Raw genomic sequence first — 23971 nt, 5'->3', positions numbered from 1 at the left:
ACTCTACTCCATCTTTACAAGGCAAGTAGTGGTTTGCTGCTATATTGCTTTCATTTTTATTTTTTTATTTCAATTTTAGTTTGTTTGCAAATTTGATAGCTGGCAAAATCTAAATATTTCTCAGAAAGAGGTGAAGTTGGCATTTATATTAAAAGACAAGGATGAAGAATTTCTGTTTAAAAACTCAATGATTGTGGCAAAATATGATTTCATCTGAGATTTTAGTTTTTATAACTCTTAACATGTTTATATTGTAGGCTAAATATCTTGAATGTATGGAAATAAAACTGACTGACTGACTGACTGACTGTCAACATTAGCACACTTTGTACATCAACTGTGGCAACCTCAGAATTTTAGTTTGTATCCTCTTTCGTAGATATTTGTTATGCTCTGCTGCTGCTAAGAATAATAATAATCACAATCAATAACAATATAAAATTCAAGATGTACATTAGTAAAAAACCTCTTCACATAGGCTGACAATGGAACAATATTTTAGGATAAACATTTTTGCTGAATATACAGTATATATATAGCCTATACATATATCTATCTATCTATCTATCTATCTATCTATCTATATATATATATATATATATATATATATAATTCATTCAATCTATGTAATATATTTCAGTGCACGTCCTGCACAAAACTGTACAACTTTTTATTTATTCTGAAACAGCCAGTGAAAAATAGAATTTAATGTTTCTTCATGAGTGAAAGGAAATAAATCCACAGTGAGTGAAGTATGCAGAGTGGCATGTCAGCTACTGTCAGCAGAGAAGCCCAGGGGAGCAATGAGTGTTAGTGCACTCTGGAGGTCTATCAGGCTTGAGGGCCAGGTAGTAAACTTGATAGTAAAGCTGATTGACCTTCTGGCCCCTGATTAGTGAGCCTGAAACTACCGCAGTCTGTATCTCACACTGCAGGGTAAAGCCAACAATGTGCAACAATGACATGAACCTGTGAAACTGTCTAACCAGCCAAATAAGCAGAAATAATAAAAATAATTAACTCTTTGGGGCAGTTTAGACACAGTTCTGAGCAAACGTTTTCATGTACAGTGAAAAAATATGTTTTTGACTAACTGATCCACATGAAGACAGACTGCAGTTTCAGGTGGCAGAGGTGAGTCAGAGTTTATGGTCACCTAGTAAAGCCGGACTTATAAACTTGATTGGCTTCAGCCTAAAACTAACAGAAGTCAAACATTTTCAGAACTTAATGAACATTTAAAGCTCATGAAATCATTTACAGATATTGTGTCATAAGACTGACAGAAAAATAAATTGCCAACTATTCTGATAATTGATCAGTTGTTAAGTCGACTATTCCTAAATTCCAGCTTTTCAGTACTGAGGTGAGTGTGATGTGATCATTTTTGATTTTTGACTTTTGATTGGATTGAACAAACTATTTGAACTCGTCAGACGGGGTTTTAGGGAAATGGGTGTGCCGGGTATTTTTCTTACATTTTATTGACCAAAATAATTACATTTATTAATCAGTAATGAAAAGAATTGTTAGCTGCAGCCTCTTAAGTAGAACTACCATTTATTTATCTCAGGTTTAAATTGATTTGGATATTGCTTTTTAATTAGTTTCTTCCATGCACTTCAGTATTATATGTCACATGCATTACTTTTCATAGGTATATGACTGCAAACCACTGTTGGAGACCAATTAAAGATAAAACCGGTAGTTTTTTTTAGAAAGGCGTCACTGTGTTTCCACAGGCTATTTAGCCACCAAACGTGGGTGTTTTTAGCGTCCTGTTGTCGTGTTTTTACTGGGGTTAATGCCATGAAAAACTGTTGTTTCTACTGAGACAATACTATGTTTCCAACTTGGACAGTGACACCAAAAGTGGCAGTATTTTAAGTAGACATCACTGCTTCTCCAGCAGGAATTGTGCCCCTCAAAAGCAGGTATTTAAAGCCAAAAAATGATATTTTCCTAATCATAACCAAGCATATTTTGCGTCTAAACCTAACCACACATTAACCACAGTGTATCTGCAACATAATAATGTACAAATGTAACGTGATTTGCAGAAATGTACAATGCTGAAATTTGTTCTAGAGACTGGGTTTAAACTGCACCTATGTTATGTCCTCAATGAGAACATGCCAAAGAAAAAGAAACGCCTCACTAAAGTTTGAGCAGACATTTAGATCTTCCTCCATTTTTTCTGCACTTTGTTGATGATGGTGCAGTGATTTCTGTCAGGACCTGACGTTGAAATTGTCACATGATTGGAATTTTTTTTTTTTTTAGGATTTCATGTGTAAGAAAGTTGAGTCTTCATAATATAAGATCTGCACCACCTGCAAGACTGTGACTGTTGTGCATATTTGAGAAATACGGGTACAAGTCTCAGCAGAGGTAGAGCAGGGAAGTCTGCACAATTCATCTCCTGCTGGTTGTGCTTCTTGACATTCTGTTTGCCATGTCTGCCTGAAGAAGCTCTATATCTCTTGTGAATGTGTTAAACAGATTGTGCAGAGTCTCGTGCACAGAGGCTTTTCTTTTTTTTTCTTTTAAATCACAGCTGTATGAGGACAACAAAAAGCTTCCTGTGATGTATAAAAGGCAAACATGATGATTAATGTCCATATGACGCCTGATGCTGGCAGATGTTTTAAATTTGTTGCTGTGTAATAAAATAATAATAAAATTTCCGTCTGGTGTCATTTTAGCACAATTTCCTGAGCTGATGTGATATAAATTCTCACTGTGGTGGAGCATCACGTCACACTTCTGTGGTAGTTTGGCTTGTGAGCAAATACTTACAGTATAGCATAGCACATTTCAAACACATGTGAGCAGACCCGCCTACAGAAATGCCTGGGACCCAGGGATCTTCATTATCAAATAGGCCACGTTTTGCAGTAACAAAAAAATGGAGTTTTATTTTGTTGTTGTTGTTGTTGTTGTTGTCTTAATTAGTAATGGTAAATATTTGTTTTTTAGGATGAACATGATTATTGCTGGCCTCCTAGGGCTCCCCTAGTGGCTGAGCCTCAGATTGGCATGATATGCGGCCAGTTGCCATTATTCTGTAATGGCACCCAGAGGCGTCAGTGGAAAAACCCAAGTAAGGGAGCAAAAGTCTGAGTAAGGTGGGTGGTTGGGGTGGTGGATGAGTCCAACAACCAACGACCTTTACCCGGGAGGCTGGTATTCACTCCCCATATGAATGTAAAATCAAACCCTGTTCTTTTTTGCTAAACCCAGAGGTGGAAAAAGTACTGAAAAATTCTACTCAAGTAAAAGTACCTTTACTTTGATGAAATTCTACATAAGTGCAAGTAAAGCTACCCTTCTAAAAATCTACTCAAGTAAAAGTAAAAAGTAGTTTGTTTAAAATGTACTTAAAGTAGAAGTTACTTAGTTACTTCCAACAACTTGATGGAACTTCATAGAATTCAATTCAATTTAGGGCTGCACAATATCATTAGAGCATCATCATCGCAATGTGTTCTTATGCAATAGTCACATTGTAAGACTCGCAGTATAAGTTGATCATATCAATATAATATTAGTCAAAGGCAATATGCCATACTTATTTTGCTGGTTAATACTGTAGGCTGTGAAGTTCTCAATTTCCACGACAGTTTGATTGTAAAATGTATATTTCACGCAAATACAGCCTTTCCAAATCCCAAAGGATGATTTCTTTCCAAATAGAGCTATTCAAGTTATTGCAATACACTGTCTATTGCAATACATATCGCAGTATACAAAATCGTCGCCGCATTGTCAGTTTTGTCTAATCTGTTAGACTGATGATACACAGAGCAACTTTTTGAGCAATGTTGTTGGGCATTATTCTCAGGGATACAAACAGGCGTATGGTCAAAAAAGAGAGTGCTTGTCGAAGTGAAATTCTGAATATTAAAATACCCTAACATTAATCCACTGAGCAACAGTGTTTCCCCTATATGCAACTAGCAGCAGTGCACCGTCGCAACGTCTGATCTCTTCATAAACTCACGTTATATTATTTTGAGCGACAGACACTTCATATAATAACATAACAATATACTATTTATAGTGTTATACGGTGAAACGTTTCACCTTACAACGTGATGACTTTTATTTTTTACACGACAGCATGTCATTTCTGTCTCTACGTGGTCGCGCTTACAATCCTTCTCTGCTCTGCATTGCGCACAGCGGAATTCGGTCCTGATGCGCACACACACACACACAGACACGTGCGGACACACACATTCACAGCACACAAGAGTGTGACCGACACGTTCGTTTCTTCGTTCATTTCAACTGCTGCGTCTGCTTGTGCCTCTGCTGAAGCACTCCCACCCTCCTCCATCTCTCTCTCCAGTAACTTGCCGGCACCGGCTGCTTGTTCTGGATCAATTCCACACAAGATTTCCGAGATTCACCCCTTTGGTTTCTATTTAGCCGAAAACTTTTTTTTTTTTTTAACTTAGTAACGGATGTGATTTCAAATGTAGCAAAGTACAATATTTCAGTCAAAATGTACTTAAGCAAAAGTAAAATTACAGATTTCAAAAACTACTGAAAAAATTACAAATTACACAAAAAATACTCAATTACAGTAATGTGAGTAAATGTAATTAGTTACTTTCCACCTCTGGTGACAACCAACCCCCAGATCAGTGAAACAGCCATCCCTAACTGACCTCTTGACAAACATGTTACGCTAGCTACTACATGGCTTTAGCTTGCTAGCTAAAAGGTGACTCAAAAGAAAGCTATTACTTTTGACTTTTTTACTAGTGTTGTGATTATTAAATGACTAATAACCTACAAGCTGTTAAGACAAAAACAACACCAACATGAAAAATTACTCTGACCACTAAAAATTATGAAATGTCTCCTCGCCTCATTGTTTTGTGTGTGATCCACAAAATGGCAGTGCAAAATGAGCAGGATGTCAGACCTGAAGTTTGATATCGACATCATGTCACAGCGCCCTCTGGTGTGGCTGTAATAAACATTGTGACAAAACCAACCCGTGAGACAACCAAGTGTGCAATAATGAGCAGACCCAAATGAAACAAATAGATTTTTTTTAGTTGTAAGTGATGATCCAGAGTGAAAATCTGTGTAATGTGTTTTGCTGGAGGCAAAGACGACCAGTACTGCACCATGCCTACGATTTGCTGTTCAATTGATCAAACTGGGAAGAAACAACTGTCACTTTAAGCCTTAAAAATAGTAGGACGTAAGGGAGAGAAGTGAAAACAAGACACTGAGCAACAACAGCAGATGTGGATCAAAAATGTTTTTCTTCAGTCTGGAGGAGCGGAGTAAGCTATTGTCGTGAACTTGAAAGTGTTAAACATGCTTTGAGTTGGCTGCAACTCCAAAATGCTTTTCAATGTTTTTAGCCAGGAGTCGACACAGATTTTTACCAGCCTTTCAACAGACCTCTGGGAACAGTTGACATAGTAGGTGGAAAACACTAACTAAAGTTAGCGAACGTTAGCTAGTAATGTTAGCTAGCAATATTAGCCTGACAGTGGTGCATCCATGCACAGAGTTGAAGATATAAAAGACAGTAACTCAAGCACATTTACTCACCTGACCAAAATAAGACAGCGTGTCATTTCATTCATGGACCCAATAGTAATAGTCCACAAGGGCCATTAGTAATAGCAATCCTATCCACAATGGGCAAATCAGTTACTTTTGTTCATTTCCTTAACATTCAACATGTTTAATTTTTTAATTTTTTCTGATGGTACCTGTTGCCTGCAAGTTTATCATTTTAGTTCACGCAGGATATGGATTTATCACTTCATGCTGTCTGAATTTGTGCATCCTAACAGTCAAGTGATAGCAAACAAACTATGTGATAGACAATATTTAAATTTTTTCCTTTTTTTTTTTTAATTCTGCAGAAAATCTGCAAAGATTTTGCTGAAATCCTGCATGTACAGAAATGACCCAGATACAGCACTGGAGGAGGGACCCCCTTCATTCCCATAAAAGTTGCAGTGGGCCATGAAGCTAAAACAACTCTATTTCCGCTGTATGAAATTACCTAGATAACCTGCACTGTGTGACCTATAAAGCAGGCACACTAGGGACTTTCGCCAGTTGAGAAAGATATCTCTGGTCAAGCTCTTCTTGACTTTCCAAATGTTATCAGATGGAATGGATAAAATCCTGTTAGCAAAACCAGTCATGTCGTGGGACTTGTAACAGTCCACAGTCCACAATGTGTCCACAAATTTACAGATGTCTCTTTCCCAATGTAAGTCTACAGGGAGAAGTCTTTTTGGGCCGAATGGCATCACATGACTGGCTCCAAGGTTATAATTCCACTGTTTGGCCTCTACAAAAAAAGGCATCTGGGTCCAGTGCACTTCCTGGGGCATGGTCATAATAGTCAAGTGATGGCAAACAAGTTATGTGATAGACAATATTTCATTTTAGGTAAAACTTTTTTGTTTTTTAAATATGCAGAAAATCTGCAGAGATGTGGTTGAAAATCTGAAGGCACAGATTCCATGGGCTCAGTTCAGACCAATGATTCATGACGAGACAAAATCATTTAGAACGTTGCAGAGAAAAGTTGCAGTGGTGTGAATTGGCTGGTGTAATGTGAAGGTGAATGTAAAGTACATCACCTGTTTTGTATGTAGCATACAGCTAGGCAAAATGACCACAGACAGCATGGTTGCTCTATTCCCACCAAGCCCCCCCCCCCCTCCTCCCGAAGCTACAAATTATATTCAGCCACAAAATCAGAATGGAAGAACATTGTAATAAACAAAAATAAAAGTGCAACTTGAAACAAAAGTATTCAATAGTATTCAGACCCTCTTGCTTTTTTTTCTTATGTTGTTGCCTAGCTGTATGCTAAAAATATTTAAATTCATTTTTTCCTACATTTAATAACCCATAACAACAAAGTGAAAATGGGACTGCAGAAATGTTTGTAAATGTATTAAAAGGAAAAACACTCATATATCTGCAAAATGTGTCAAAAGTGAAGGGGTCTGAATACTTACTGAATGCACTGTCAATATTACTGTAATTCAAAATGTCAAGTGATGACTTTATAACTTTGCAAAGTGTATTTTCCATTAATTTAAATAAAAATAGCTTTTTATGTTGATATTTGAAGCAATGCATTCATTTAAAGTGGGCTTTGTGCATCCTGTGGTTCCAAACTCAACTCCTTAACAATCATCCAGACAGTCTGTCACAGTAGTATGAGCATCTTGAGACTTTGTTGTACATCCTCTCCCTGAACAAAACAAGAGTGGCTGCAGCCAAGTGTCTGTGTGTGATGTCAGTCCCTGGAGCTGCTTCACTGACAGTCAGCGGAGAGCAGGTTTGTCAGCACAGCATCAACATGTAAGCGATGCAACAAACAAAAGTCAGTCGAAGCAGAGTCTCTAACGTCATGGAGTGTCCAGCAGAGGACAGAGACCACTTCAAAACATATTAAAGATTTTTAGGCCCCCACGTTCCCTTAAAAACATCTAAAAGTTCAGATGTTTTCCATCGTGAATCCTCCGCCCAACAGGGACCTGTAAAGCACATAGAATTACATCAGAGAGAAAGAGAGGAGGAGGAAGAGAGAGAGGAGAGGGAGAGGGAGGAAAAATTCCTCAAGTATGAGAAAATTTTACAGCTCTCCTCCCCTCTCTTTCTTTTTTTTCCTTCTCTCTCTGTCTGTCCATTCCCTCATCCTCCTGGTCCTGCGGGTCAGTCAATGAAGCTTCACTGAGAGAGAAAGTCATCAGCTCACAGCAGGTAAGATGCTGCTTCTCAAAATGTTTGATTCAGAGATTTTGAAATAAGTTCATTGATAAGAATGGCTATTGCATCATTATTTATGAAAAGAAATTCTATTTGCAAATTAAACAATTAGAGCTGACATGATTTGGCAAAAAAAATTAATTGGCATATTTTTATTATCGATTAATCGCTGGCAAACATTTCCTTGGTTCAAGCTTCTCAGTTGTGAGTTTTTTATGTGATGCTTAACCAGATATCTTTGGATTTATATTCTGATGAAATTGGACAAAACAAGCAACCTGGGGCTTTAGGAAATGATGATCTAATGATAAATACAACAATATATTCAATATTCTGGATAATTTAACGAAAATGTTTTAAATGTGTTTATTCTATCTGCACTGCCGATGAAAGAAACTTTTGCATGACTTTTGTGACTGTTAGTGATTTTTCATTTAGTATGATGAGTCATAAACGTTCCTGTGCAATTCAATAATGTTTATTTTTCTTGTATCTTGTATAATCTGCATGTGGGATGAGTTTGTTTCAGCCTGATCAATATCAATCAAAACAGAAACAAGACAGATTATTGCAGGAATATTGAGAAACAAGAGAATTTGTATTGGAAACAGGTGAAATCTCTCCACTGGCATATTATAACTTGTTTTCTTTGGATTTTTGTAGGGGTTACAGGCTAAATGAAAAGTTACAATGAGGATGTTTTTAATGCACTTCACTAACATAAAGGTGACAGGTGGTTTCAGCAGCATCGACTTAATATTAAAGCTTCTGCATGCATGCACATATTGAAACGTGCTGCAGTGTTAAGCATAGTGGCAGCAGTTCAGATGAAAATTTATGCAAATTTATGTGAGAACCAGAAACTTCTTAAGTGATGGAGCTTCTTTCTCTTTTCCAAATGATTTCATAGTGTTGTATGTTGTCCATGTGACCTTGACCTGTGAAAGTCTCCTTCTGGCTGTTCAGACTTAAGTGAGTGCGTCACCGATGCTTGTTAACGAAGGCATGTGATGCCTGTCAATCATTACGTCAGTAATAGCAAATTAAAGTGTCGTAACGTGAAAGATATTTTGATGAAAAATCTTCACTGTCTCCCTTAGGCAAATAAACTTGTTCTTAGTGAGTTAAAAGCTGCAGAAAAAGTTAGTATGTAGACCTTGTGTTAAGGTTTTCAGGGGGAGGTAAACTACTATTTCCACGGTAAAAAAAAAAAAAAAAAAATTGCTTAATTAAAGATTATTATTATTCTTTAAAGAGGATTCCAATTTAGTTTGTATTTGCAGGTGTTGGAAAGCTCTTATGTGTGTGTTTTAAAGCCATTACTGTCTCCAGATGGAGCTATGTGAAGTCTGATAAATGTCCTCAAGTGATGTCACTTGAGTCAGCCTCAGCTAAAGACTAAGAGTCTCGGATACATTAGCTGCTTCTAGCATAACACATCTAAAGGTGAAAACTTGAGTGAATCAAGTTGAGTTGCATTGTGGGTAAAGTAGGTACCAGGTTTTGAGAAGGAAGCGTGTGGAATAAGAGAGACAATATGTCTGGTTCTGCTGCGTTGATTTTGATCTTCTTTTTTTTAATTGTAACAGTCATGACTTTGATAATGTTAAAAAGGTGCAATCATAAATCGGAGGAGAACTTATCAGGAGCAAAAAAATCTTTATTATCATGCAATCAAGTAAACAACCTGGTCTCACAGAAATTCCTGAAATGACCACAATATCTTAACACCACATCATGTGTTAAACTACAAAAACAACACTAATGGAAAGCAAATTAGGATCCTCTGTTGGTTCATCACTCTCAGTGGTTACTGTTATGACCCCATAGGGTGGGGGTCAGCAACCTTTACTACCAAAAGAGCCATTTTTTAACAAAACTAATTCAAACAAATCTGCCTGGCCCAGATACATATTTGAGCCCTATGGTAACACTGCGTATTCATTCAAAATGATCCCACTGACATTAAAAATAGGTGTAAATGAACATTCAAAATATGTTTTAGCAAATCATGTTTATGTTTTGAATTTGTGTTTTGGCCTGTTGCGCCACCCACCGCCGTCTCCCAGTCACGCAGTCAGTAGAGTCTCAGCATCAGTTACAGTTACGACTGAGCTACAGCAGCACGGCAAGCAGCATTAGCAGTGTCCCGGTACATAGCATTAGCAGCCGGCTCTTCCTCAGCTGTATCCCGGCAGCAGCATTAGCAGTGTCCCGGTACATAGCATTAGCAGCCGGCTTCTCCTCAGCTGTATCCCAGCAGCAGCATTAGCAGTGTCCCGGTACATAGCATTAGCAGTCTCCTCAGCTGTATCCCGGCAGCAGCGTTAGCAGTGTCCCGGTACATAGCATTAGCAGCCGGCTCCTCCTCAGCTGTATCCCGGCAGCAGCATTAGCAGTGTCCCGGTACATAGCATTAGCAGCCGGCTCCTCCTCAGCTGTATCCCGGCAGCAGCATTAGCAGTGTCCCGGTACATAGCATTAGCAGTCTCCTCAGCTGTATCCTGGCAGCAGCATTAGCAGTGTCCTGGTACATAGCATTAGCAGCCGGCTCCTCCTCAGCTGTATCCCGGCAGCAGCATTAGCAGTGTCCCGGTACATAGCATTAGCAGTCTCCTCAGCTGTATCCCAGCAGCAGCGTTAGCAGCAGAGAAGCCGGACTTGCTCGAATAGTCCGCTGGAAAACCGAAGATCAAGGACGCGGCGATGCGGCCCTGCCACGGCAGCCGCCCGTGGGCAAACAAATAAGTCTCCAGCGTGCCGCTGTCCAGCAACCTCGAATCTGTAGGGGAGGGGGGGGCGGACACGACTCGTGGCAGTATTTTGAATTTGAGTGCAGTAACCGTTTTGACCACATTCTTACATACAGCACCTTTAATATGTCCCTTATGTGCCAATATCACTCTACAACATACTTACGTCCCATACGTGACAACTGTGGGGAATTTTTTTATGAAAGCACAATCTTTTTCTAAACTTAACCAGATAGTTTTGGTGCCTAAACACAACCATGGCGCCGCCGCCACCACGCAATTTAACACATTATGTGCCACCACCACGCAATCTGGCATAAAAAAGGTTGTGGTCATTTTATTGATTTCTGCGAGATCACATTGATTTAAAAAGTGAAATTTTCAACCAGAGATTCCATGATGCAGTCAGTGAAATATTTTATCACTAGAGGAACTGCATTTCCCAAACGACTGACATATTTTTGGTTTTTATAAGTTATAATGTGATGAAAGGAAAATAGAGGTTAGTTTATTTGTTTGTTTTTTGTACTATGAATGTAAATAAGGTGCCAAAGTGCATACAAAGCATCAAAATAGATCTTGTTTACAGTAGAGAATACAGTTTGTTTAACCTTTTACGTATCTGGATGAGGAAAGCCCATGACCACACGTCAAAATATGACGAAGTCGGAGTGGGAATATGTTGGGAGGGTATGGCGGATGGCATATCACCTGGGTGAGACACATTCCAAGCTGCATACCATTATTGGAGACCAACAAAAAACTACACCGTTTTTTAGTGCGTCATCGCTGCATTTCCAGCAGCTTTTTAGACAACAAATGTGACAAACAAACGCTGCTGCATTTCCTGCCAGGATAGTGGCACATAAAGCAGTTATTTATAGCCAAAATATAACCAAGTGGTTTTGGTGCTTAAACACATCCACACGTTACCCACAGTGTTACATGTACAGTTTCAATATATCTACAACATTATTATTAATGCACAACTGCAACGTATGCCTGGTTTGCAGGAATGTACAATACTAATATTTTTCTTGAGGACTGGGTTGGTGTACTCCTGACCTGCATGGGTCTCCTGCGATTAGATTTGTTGTGTTTATTCATTTTATCCGCTAAATATTTTTGCTTTGTGTTTATTATCTGCACCTGTCATTTTGCAAAAGTGACCCCCAGGCATAACAAGCTGAGTTTCCCTGTGTTAGAGGTTTCTTATTAAAGTATGAAATTCATTTTATTGTTTAACTGCCAAAAAATTAACTTTACTAATTAAAACTGTATTAATAATTAGTGAGCGTACAACTTGTTCCACCTCATACCTGAGTGCCTCCTGGTATCATTTACTTACAGTCTTGTCACAGCATTAACCAGAGCCAAGTTTGTGTATCGAGTGCCAAGTTTGTGTTTGAGCATGTTGCTCAGGAAGAGTTTATTTTGGCTGCTGCAGCTCGGTGTGAACAGGAGAAATGAAAACCAGCAGCAGTGAGACCAAGTAAAAGTGAAGAACAAGTGTGGAGTCTTTATGTTGCGTTCAGGGGATTTCTATTGCCCTCCTGTGTTTTCTGAGAGGAGCAGCTGGAGCAGCTGGAGCAGCTGTCACTGGCAGGTATTTACAAGCTAATTGTTCCCACTGAAGTCAGTAGAGACGGCTCACTAATGGGCTGAGGTCTAGACAAAGGTGTGCGTTAAACTGCAGATGCTGAGCTCAACTCTTCAAGGGTCAAGACAGGGAAACTCAATGTGAGCAGAGGCAGGTTCACAGAGGAGATGCATCAGGTTGAAGGAGACTTCAGTGCACATTAATGTGCTGCAGTAGACTTCTTGTGTCCAGTAGAAAAATGTGCTAAACAAACTTTAAGAGGGGGAACAGATTATCAGAAGATGAATATTTGAATATGTCTTAAAACATGTCTGGAGGGGGTCTTTCCATTTATTTTCTCCCATTTATCATATATATAAGAAAAGAATCCTGCACACTTTTAGTGACGTTAATGACAGTGCTTTGGTTAATAACCTAAGTACAAATGATCAGTAGTGTGCAGAACACCTTGGGTTTCTTAAACGCAGAAGAAAATACAATTCTGTCCATGAAACATTTGCATAATAAAAATGCATACAAAACTTTTAAGAAACAAAATACTCAGTTAACAAAATGAAATACATTTACAGACTGACTTCCATGTAATTCATATATTTATTAATTCTTCAGTGTTTTCAATCAATTGCTCATCCTGTGTCACCTCTCCACCAGCAGAGCAGCACAGTGTTGTTGTGGACTCGGGTCCAGCTCTGGGAACTCTGAGCAGCTGGTTTGGACATTCAAACCTGCTGCTGCAGAACGTGGATTTGAGCTGGATGGAGGACACACAGTAGAAGTATTAACTAGCTTTGGTTGTGAACCTCTCGGGGGAGACACGCTTGTTAGATCATTCAGGGTTGGACTCATATTTGTGGATTCTCTCAGCTACTGGATGTGTGCTGGAGGAAACGTCAGGGGAAAACTCCAAGTGTGGTCATACTTATCTTTTCCCTGCAGACAATAGGCTGAAGTCTAATAATAACTTGGTCTCTTGTGGGGTTTTCCATAAATACTGTTTGACTACAAAACAGAGTAACATTTTAAGTAATTTAACACCCTAAAGCTCCCATAGACAAAGTATATAGTTTTATATTTTTGCCAATTCAGAGCTCACTCTTTCAGTCACTATCAAGTGTTGTACATCATATGATTCAGGGGAACCTACCCTTTGTTTCTGGTGCAGTGTAAAATCATCATTATGCGTTTCCTCAGTGTGAGCATACCATATTTAACATTTTGAAAAAGAGACAAGTAAACCAAAGGGGAAAAAAATAAAAAAAAAATTGTCCTCAGATTTAAAGCTCCAGTAGGCAACATTGTTTTGGTATAATTGAGTAAAAATTTTATAATACCCTCTAAGCATAATGTAAATCAAGTAGGTTTCTGCACCTCACCATGGCTCTGTGTTCAGCCTCTACAGAATCAGTATCGTGCCGATGTGCATCAACCAATCAAAGGTCAGCTCAGACCACTGCATTCCTATTGGCTGTTCTACTGCATATGTGCGTTCCTGTGCCGCTGGCAGAAGGGGAGAGCAAGCGGCGATGGCGATCAGTGCACCAGGTGAAATAGCTATTCCAGCACTGGCTACAACTGCCTACACGGCTAAACAACCAAAAAAAGGAAGACAGAACTCGATTCCCCAGAGCCCCGGAGGGAGGGGAAGGGTGAAGTGGGGCCAGGCCCGGCCGGAGGGTGCGAGTGTTGGCTGTGGGAGTGGAGCCGAGGGCACTCCGCGGAGAGGGAGAGCCGAGCCTCGGGAGTATGTGCGGGGTGGGCTGCTGCGCGGTGAGGGAGAGCCGAGGCTCGGGAGTATGTGCTGGGCCACGAGGGAGGGATGGGGAGGGCTGCTGCGCGGTGAGGGGCTCGAGAGGCTCCCAGAGAGGGAGAAATAGAACCAAGTAAGATAAAATACTCGCATGCTCGTCTGGTAGGAGGGGCTCAGGGCGGAGACGAACGAAACCTAACTCAGATGAGACTCAAAAATCAACCATTTTCAAGCTTTCTACCTACTGCAGCTTTAATGCAGGGAGGCGGCCAAATTATTGTTAGGTATTTTAATTTGAGTTATACGTTTATGTTGTTGTTTTTGTTTTGTTGTGTTTTTCAAAAGAAATATATATTTCTGAAAAGACACATTGGCATGAATCCAACTTATTATTAGCAAAGATAAATTAAATTAATAAAAAATTTTTAAAAAATTACATTTTTCTTTAAATTACAGTACATAATATTAATGCTAGGCTAACTATTCTGTCCTCACAATTGTGTATCTGAGCAAGGCTCGACAGAAAGTCAACAAAAAAAACATTCATTCGAACAATATTTCACAACCATTCTTCCGGACATATCCACTCCAAGGCTTAAACGGAAGGAGGACAATGGTTTACATGCACACTGTAGGCTGTTCTTTGTTAAACAGAAAACAACATGGAGTATGGAAAGTGAAACTTAAGGAAAACCAAACTTAAGAAAATCAACACTACCAAAAATGTCCACTAGATGGTAGCGACTGAACAGGGGTCAGCATATCAACTGTTACCCATGAATACTTGTGCAATCATGTGAGCTAGCTAAAGCTAAATCACTCTGCGGCACCCATCCAAAATGGCGAGGCAAACTAATTCGCTAACAGTTAAGTGCTACTGAAAATATTGGCTTTATCATTATTTGAAGTGTAAGGACATTCTTGTGAACCACAATGGATCATTTTGTAACTTTTCAAGCATAACACTGGCATTAGCCTGGAAATCCAGACTCAAATCTAGAAAGATTTTGAGTCTGGCCCTCACCGATACATGCAATTGGATAGCACGATAGCCAATCAAAGCAAAAAACAAGGTGATGTATCCATTGCACTAAGCCTATGTCCATTTGTTTGCCGATCAGTGGGACTGACTGATATATTGTGCTTTTGCCGTATCCCGTCTGCAAAAACATCCTTCCTGGAAGCGAAGGCTTCTAGGGCAGTCTTCTGTTCCTCTCTCAAGGAAAAAGATAAGTGTTGTTGGCTTAGCGTTTATTCCAAAGCTAAATTGAATGGACGTGGTCCTTCGGCAGCTGCCATCTTGGCTGTTTACTTTTCAACTCCTACGGCGCAACGCTGTCTTCCTCATGTTACACCCACCCAGAGCCCGCCTCTGTCAGATAGACTGATTTGATTAGTCCGATGGCGATTGAACGGGCTCTGCTTGTCGGGGCCAGATCCCCGTGCAGTGCAAATTCGAATTTGCTGGGGGCGGGGCATCTGGATTTCCAGGTTACTCTGGCATACCATCCACCTCAAAAACTATTGGCTTAAGTGCAGAGGGTGAGGCTACATTTAAAAATAACATATTTAAATTACATATAAATCAGCCAATAATTATCATTTCAGTAGTATTGTATGTTGTGAGAGAGTTACTGCCTCAAGCAAGGTAGTTCAAGCATCTCAAGATCTTGTTCACTAGTGAGGGTAGAATGGAGTGTGAGATGGACTGGCGAATCCGTCGTGGTGAAGAGGGAGCTGAGCCACAAGGCAAAGCTTTTGATTTACTGGTTCATCTATATCCCTACCCTCACCATAATGAGTTCTGGGTAATGACCGAAAGAACGAGATTGCAGATGTGTGGCCGAAATGAGTTTTCTCTGTGGGCTGGCTGGGCTCAGCCTTAGAGATATCCTGAGATAGCTCAGATATCCTGAGGAAGCTCAGAGTAGAGCCACTGCCCCTTCGTGTCGAAAGGGGTTAGTTGAGGTGGTGCCTGATCAGGATGCCTCCTGGGCACCTGGTAGGAGGCCCTGGGGCAGTGCCAGAACAAACTGGAGGGATTACATATCTCATCTGGCTTGGGAACGCCTTGGGATCCCTGAGGAGGAGCTGGAAAGTGTTGCTGAGGAAAGGGACATCTGGTGCGCTTTGCTTTGCCTACTGCCCTCGAGACCCAGCCTGGCTGGCTGGCTGGCTGGCTGGCTGGCTGGATGGATGGATGGATACTATTGTATGTCCATATCACAAAGTACGAGGCTGTAGCTCAAGAGGTAGAGCAAGTTATCCCCCGATAAGAAGATATCTTAGGCGCCATGTATGGCGGACTGGGCCACCAGTGTATGAATCTGTGTGTGAATGTGACATGTAGTGTAACAGCGCTATGAGAGGTCAACGTCTTCTCAAAGTCCATTTATCAAAAAGTATTTGTTATATATATATATATATATATATATATATATATATATATATATATATATATGTAATATGTAATATAAACACTTATACACTTATATATTTGTTATATATACACTTAAGGCCACTGTACATGTAACTTTGGGCCCAGTTTAATATGCAGCTCAGTTCTATACAATATATGGGATCTCTGCTCCATCTCAATTTCAGCTACAGTAAGTGATCCTTGCCCTAAAAAAAGAATTGAAGACCCCTCATTTTGACCATTGCTGAAAACTCTGATCACATGCTTGTCAACTTGATGTAATCGACCAATTTATGATTTATTACTGACAATGGACAGATTATTGTTTGCAAGACAGTGTGTCCAGAGGACGTGAGCAAGAAGCTTTGTAAATTACACTTACCGGCCACTTTATTAGGTACACTTGTTCAGCTGCTCTTTAATGCCAATAACCAATGGCTTTAGACGGGTAGACATGGTCAAGACAACCTGCTTAAGTTCAAACCGAGCATCAGAATAGGGAAGAAAGGTGATTTAAGTGACTTTGAACGTGCCGTGGTTGTTGATGCCAGACGGGCTGGTCTGAGTAGTTCAGAAACTGCTGATCTACCGGGATTTTCACACACAACCATCTCTAGGGTTTACAGAGGATGGTCTGAAAAAGAGAAAATATCCAGTGAGCGGCAGTTCTTTGGATGAAAATGCCTTGATGATGCCAGAGGTCAGAGGAGAATGGCCAGACTGGTTCAAGATGATAGAAAGGCAGCAGTAACTCAAATAACCACTTGTTAGAACCAAGGTATGCAGAAGACTATCTCTGAACCAACAACACGTCGAACTTTGAAGCAGATGAGCTACAGCAGCAGAAGACCACACCAGGTGCCACTCCTGCCAGCTAAGAACAGGAATCTGAGGCTACATTTTACACAGGCTCACCAAAATTGGAAATAAAGGTTGGAAAAATGAAGACTGGAAAAATGTTGCCTGGTCTGATGAGTCTTGATTTCTGCTGGCACATTCAGATGGTAGGGGCAGAATTTGGTGTAAACAACATAAAAGCATGGATCCATCCTGCCTTGTATCAATGGTTCAGGCTGGTGGTGGTGGTGTAACAATGTGGGATATTCTTGGCACGCTTTGGCATACACCAAAATCTCTGGAGAATGTTTCCAGCACCTTGTTGAATCTATGCCATGAAGAATTAAGGCAGTTCTGAAGGCAAAAGTGGGTCCACCCCGGTACTAGCAAGGTGTACCTAGTAAAGTGGCCAGTGAGTGTATACTGATATACAGACTCTTAGGTAGTTATTACACTAGTAGATTTACACATGTTGACTTTGACATATTTAAAGTGTATTCATAAAACATGAGTTTATTTTTAGCTTGATTTTTCAATCGAATCAAGGCCAGCAAGGCCTAAAGCAGCTTAAATAATAAGACATAAGGATCCATTTCATGAAATACTCTTCATTTATTAAATAAATTAACCAATAACAGCATGACAATTAGTCTAAATAATCAGCCCTTAGTCTGATCCATCATCACAAATTACTCTTTCAGACCAAATTACTTTTTCCGTTGTGGTTTATTGGCTGACACGCTGCACTGACAGGCTTGTAAACAGCTAATGGCCCCACTTCTGCTAATTGTGACCAAAGTGGAGTTGGCTAAGCTAAAGTAAACCTTTAAGGTGGGTTTAAATGTGTGTTTCTGTCTTTGTTCCAGACAGGGAAAAATCCCTTGAGCACAGAGGAGAGACGGGGAAAAAAGGAGCGGTAAATGTCATCACCTCTGTGGGACCTGATTGAAGTGACAGCAGTTGACAGAGATCTCTTTCACCTGCAGCTCAAGTGCTACTAATCTGTTCATCTTTGGAAACAACCAGCTTTAATTCAACCAAACTAACGGCTTCAATCAGCTCAAGTTTCCTGAGCAGTCCAGCATCTTTCCCTTCTTTCCCTTCTTTCCTTCTTTTTCCTAAACAACCTGAAGAGGAATTTTTCCTGCTCTGACCCCAGCGATGTTTCCCTTCATCCCCTCCCTCCTCCTCATCCTCCTCCTGGCTGCACCCGCCCTCCTGACCACATCAACCTCCCACGAGTTACAGGTCAGAGGTCAAAGGACGCCGAGGGATGCCAAGCAGGACTCCATCAAGGTGAGTCAGTGGATGGTTGGATGAATAGATGGACTGGTGGATTTCACCAGTGGCAGAATTTAAAGAAGAGATAAAATCCGTCTGAATTTAGGGACCACTTCCATCAAAGGATTCAGGCCATAAAAATGTTCCTTCACAAAATCCAAACTGAGCTAAACCTGCTCCTCCTCTTCAAATGAGAAAAATAATGGTGCATCTGTGACTTTAAGGAGTGCTTTACTTATTGCTCAATGTATGAAATTTACAACTGGTTACCGAGCTCGAACACACCACCGTTGGCTCCAGTGCATTTTCAAAGGCATCCACTTTAATGATCTTTCTCATTTAAAGAGTAACTAAACCCTAAACCATTTTTTTCAGCTGATAATCATTGTTTCTGGTTGTATAGTAGTGTTACTGAGTGATCCTGCTCAAAATCTTGACAGTTTAGTGCAAACTGTTGAAAATCTACATTTTATTTTAAAAATGTGCTATGGAGTGCCCTCTACAGCTTGAAACCTGGTTACTACATTTGAATTTACATTACATTACATTGGAGGCGAATAAATCTTTTTCGGGGCGAATGACGTCACTAACCATCCATGCTAAAGCCTGCCCTCCTCCCTTTACTCCTCCCCTTACTATAAAACCATTCTGTCCGCAGTTATCAAACTGATAGCGAGTAGGTTGGATCAGAGCAGAGAGAGTAGTAGAGCAGAGAGAATAGCTAGTATTTTGTCGAATTGTATTGTTAGCATAGTGTATTTTAGTGTAGGTTTACAGTTAGTAGTGTGTTTATAGTATTTAGGTTAGTTGGTCAAGCAGAGGCACCGAGGCTCGGGAGTATATGTGCGGGGCCGCGTGGGAGGGAGGGGTGGATGGATGGATGCGGTGGGCTGCTGCGCGGTGAGCCCAGGCTCCCAGAGAGGGAGAAATAGAACCAAGTAGGATAAAATAAGTCAAAGTGTGGAGACGGGGACCGGCTGAGCTCCGGCCGCCTTCCCTTCTGTCTGTGTGCCACCATCGGCACAATGAAAAGCCCTCTCTCCTCTCCCTGCAGGAGGGACAATCTTCACTCCGCCCCCTTCCTCAGCCGCTCGCCTGTCCTCCACCCACCCCCCCCCACCCCCCACCCCCCCCCAGCTCCGCCTATCTTTTCTGAATTTTTTTCAATCAAGTTGTGGGTGGAGTAATGCCCAGAGAGGAGGGTTTAGTTCCCCTTTAAAACAAAGAAATTGGCAGATGTGCCTTTAAATTTAAAGCTCCCTCTGATTGGAATAATACCTATCAACGTAAGAACAGTTAACTCATTGCCCCACTTTAAAAACTAGTTGTTATTATTATTTTTTATTTATTTATTTATTTATTTTTTTTTTTTAAGTTATATTGATGCTCCAGGTGTCTTGTGGCATATACAACTGATATGAAACTGATATGGTGAGCAATTACATATAATCAAAAACACATTTTTTAGATTATTCTGGCACCACATGAATGCAGCATAAGGCTGTAGAAGTAACTGGGGTGTCTGCTACTTGCTCCTCAAAGAATGACAGATTGTTGGTTAGGGATATTTCTGCAACATTGTATTGAGCACACATAGCCGAACTACATACCAGTGGGGTGCTTAATTAATGCAGTAATATAAATATTTTCTATATGTTGATATAAACTTATACATAATGACTGGTAATGCACTGAAGAGAAGTTTTGTAGAAGATGTAGCCCCAGAGCTAGGACGCAGCAAACATAACACAAAGAAATATTTATGTTGCCTCTCACATTGTACTTGTTACAGGTGGTGATCTCAGAGGGCTGTGCCAATCAGGGGGATTCATCTGATGTCAGCCAGGGAGGTAAAAACCTGCACAACACAACACGTTTTGGTTACACTATTAATCATTCTGATTTTAATATTGTTTGACATTGCTGAAAAATATTGTCAACAAATGTAATTTTTCTTACAACTCAAATCAGTGCTGGTATGAGTCTGTCGGGTTGGAGGAACATCTGAAGTTCAGTCTCCTTTTTCCTCCAAGTTTTAATTCAGCCTGTTTGTCTCTTAGGTAAAGAAATCGACCTGACTCCTGGTTCTCCTCTAGTCCTGACTCATAAGATCAAACTGGTTCCATCAGATTCAGGTTTAGGAGCTGGGTCTTGTGGTTGCGAGGCGGACTTCGCTGCCCTGCGGGAGCGACTAGAAAGGCTGGAGAGGGAGGTGTCGTCCCTTAGGGAGAAATGTGGAGGAGCTGAAGGAGGCTGCTGCACCTCGAAGGAGAGCAAAGGTAAAAGCAGCTCACTGTTACTTTAAAGTATTTCTCTTTAACTTAAAATATTCATGACTATATGAGAATCAAAGTCAAGTGACTTTAATGCATATTTTAATAATAACAATGACAATGCTTATAGTGATGAACCTCTGGAGAATTATCAGCTGAATCTGCAGCTCCTCTCACCTTTATAGAGCTTCAAAGCGAGTTTTAGCTCAGTTTTTATCTGTCTGGCCCACAACTTTATTGTTTTGGCTCACTCATTGCTCTCATAGTTTCCTTTCAGACAAAAATATGTAAAAGCAACAGTACACCTCCTGCTTAGCAGCAAACAACAGACAGACACACTTAGCGTCCACCTGGTGAACATAATGGAGCATTTAGCAACTAAAGAGACAGATTTTTCCCTCAGGAGCTGGTGGAGACCAAAAACAGAGCTAAAAGAGTGATTATTGGACATACATTCATCAGGTGGAAACAAACCCAAAGACTCCTAATGAATCATTATGCTGCTCTGAAACTGCTGGATGTAGAAATAAGAATAAAATTGCAATATCAACGTAAAAATTAAGGTCTATGCCACCATCAAGTGTTAAAAAATTCTATTAAAAATATTTGGGCGAGAGGTTGGAGCTGTGGAGGAATAAGGAGTGGATCTGACTGAGAAACCAAGGACACCATCAGCAAACAGCCTGTCACGCAGTGCGGCCTGCCGTTAATTATGCATAACCCTAAGCCTTAATAAAATGTAAACGGGTCAGTTGTAAAAAGATGCGTTCCCCTGCACAGTTGTCATGAATGTTGAAATTAGCTAAAAAGACCAAAACTGTGTTTTGTACCAGGCTGTTGACATATCTATTTCTGCTGTAAAGTTGAGCATTTTACCACGGGGGTCTATGGGGATTGACTGGCAGCTGCAAGTGGCCATTAGAGGACTGCAGTTTTGGCACTTGTTGGCTTCATTGTTGTGAGAATCAAACTGAGGTCTGGAGGCCCTCATGGGTCCTGAGATTTTCCATCATATTAATCCAAAGTTAATTACCTAAGAGAGCCCCGCCAGGAAGTTGCAATGTTGCAATCGCAACAGTTAACACAAATTCAGCCAACCTCAGTGAATTCCGTGCGACCTTGCAATTTGTCCAATCACCAGTCACCATCAAAACAAGTAAAAACTCATTTCATTGTAGTGATCAGCTGTGGCTACCCCCACACCCCCAGCCGTCACAAGTAGATTCTAATTCTGTGGGAAACACTAAATGTTCATAATAATAAGCTAGCAGTCCAAGACAGGATCACAGCTATTTTTGCAATTGTCACTTGCCCCTCAAACTCAACTGGAAAAATGCCTGTAAACATAATAACATGCATTGCAACTTTTTTTCAGAAAAGCTGCCATGTAATCAGGCATGTCAGGCCACAACAATCCCCAAAACAGAATGTTCAACCAAAATTTAATTTCAGAAAGTCATCCAAAATGCATGATCATAGTTTAAAGTCTGCCCACAGTCATCCTCATCACTATTAGCTGTGTGCTGTGCACTATGACAGCAAATACAAATACTCGTCTTCTCATGTGATCTAAGATCATTATTTTGCTATCAATAACATAACAATCCAGTCTAGACTCTTACAGTTGTGTCATTTCAGACTGTAATGACTGAACATGGCCTAAAAGTTCACATCTGGGTTTTTCTTTTCTTACTTTGCTGCCCAGCATGTGTTTATAGCAACATGTGTTGTAGAAACACAGCACTGAATCCTCTTTGTTTATTGAAAAGTCCCCTTTCTGCTCATCTGTAGTTAGAGCTGGAATCTTGTTGGTCAAAGACTGCAAACAAAACCTCAGATTTAAAAATCATAACAATTATTGTTTGACTGAAATAAAAAATTGTACGAACATATATGTTCCCCAAAGAGTAAATCAACTTTGGTGTTCTCCTGACTTTATCTCCAGCACCACCATCAGGTTGACATTTGTTGCTCTGAATGAAATGTCCCAGCAATTCAATGGTTTGCCATAAAATCTGTTTCAGACATACGTGGATAAATGTCCATAAACCTGCTTAGAAACCAAGCAATAACCTTCGGGGCTGAAAAATGAAGCCAAGGCAGAAGTGCCAAAAAGTGCAGTTCCTTTAATGACCACTTGAGGCTGGCTCCAAGAGTGAGTTAATCCCCATAGACCCTATATTAATATGTTCAACTTTACAGAGGAAATAAACAGCATTTTTACAGCCTGGTACAAAAAACATTTTTGTCTCTATGGCTAATTTCTCAGTTCATGACAACTGTATGGGGTTGAATTTTTCTGTAACATGTTGACGTGTTATTGAGTCTTTAAGTTATGCATAATTAAGGGTATGGCTGCACTGAGTGACATGTGGGTTCCGTACGCCTTACGTTGGATAGGTAATGTAACCATGGTGTAACTCGAGATTCACAGAGTATAGGCGTAGCTTTAGCTGTCCCTTTTTCAGTGTGTTTTCAGTTCATGAAAGTAAATTGCAATGTTTTTGGCTACCTAAAAAAGTCTTCTATAGCGTTTGGTGTTGCCTATCAACATTACTAATAGATCTAAATTAGAATTCATTAATATGTGTTAGCACAAGGTGGCCATTCTGCAGTGGACTATTCTTGATTATTTGCAGCATTGCCAATGAAAGCAAACAAATTTGTCCACAAACTATAAAATTCTCTTTCCCTGAGACTTTTCCCTTTTTGGATTTGGAATCCACAGATAGCCTAGTTCGAAAGACTCAAGAGTACTGTAACTGGTGAAGTTCTTAGAGAAAAAGCTGTTAGGCCGTAGACATATGATGTACATTTTAATTGACGAAATGTTGAAACTTTTTTTAATCGATATATAGGCTATGCATTTTTGCAGTTAAAGAATGTAAGAATGACATTAGGCCTGCAACAATAAATGAAAATCAAAATGTTAAAACAATAACAATTAATTATTTCCATATAATTTTCTGTCAAAGCTGCAGGGAGCCACTGGAAGGATTAGAAGGATAGTTCAGATTTTTTGAAGTGTAGATGTACGGGGTCCTGATCTACAGACAGTGTATTACCTACAGTAGATTGCGGTTGGCACACCCCCAGTTTGGAAAAGCAGGCTGGAGTCCCGACATGGAAGCTAAACGATCTACTGCTGTGGATATCAGCTTAAATGTATACTATATTTACATTATTCCCTCTTCTTTACCTCACCGTCAGACAGTGATTTCCAACATGAAAATGAAGCTGTTATATTTCTCTCTTCAAAGCCACTCCGTTTAGAAAAACAGCGATTTA

At 40.1% G+C, this 23971-nt stretch overlaps 1 protein-coding gene across 2 annotated transcripts in view; it reads left to right on the top strand.

Moving 5' to 3' along the window:
* The first annotated feature begins 7684 nt into the window (after window positions 1–7684).
* Window positions 7685–23971, top strand: part of LOC125904187 (tenascin) — a 103636-nt gene continuing 87349 nt past the window's right edge. For both annotated transcript variants that reach the window (XM_049601433.1, XM_049601431.1), the window contains exons 1-4: window positions 7685–7767; window positions 17996–18425; window positions 20203–20260; window positions 20471–20689. In XM_049601433.1, coding sequence (XP_049457390.1) covers window positions 18291–18425; window positions 20203–20260; window positions 20471–20689 — 412 coding nt within the window. In that variant the 5' untranslated portion in view covers window positions 7685–7767; window positions 17996–18290. The remainder of the gene's footprint in view (window positions 7768–17995; window positions 18426–20202; window positions 20261–20470; window positions 20690–23971) is intronic.

This window comes from Epinephelus fuscoguttatus, linkage group LG17 (genome assembly GCF_011397635.1).
Source record: "Epinephelus fuscoguttatus linkage group LG17, E.fuscoguttatus.final_Chr_v1".
NCBI classification, from domain to species: domain Eukaryota; kingdom Metazoa; phylum Chordata; class Actinopteri; order Perciformes; family Serranidae; genus Epinephelus; species Epinephelus fuscoguttatus.
This window is presented reverse-complemented; position numbering and strand designations above follow the sequence as displayed.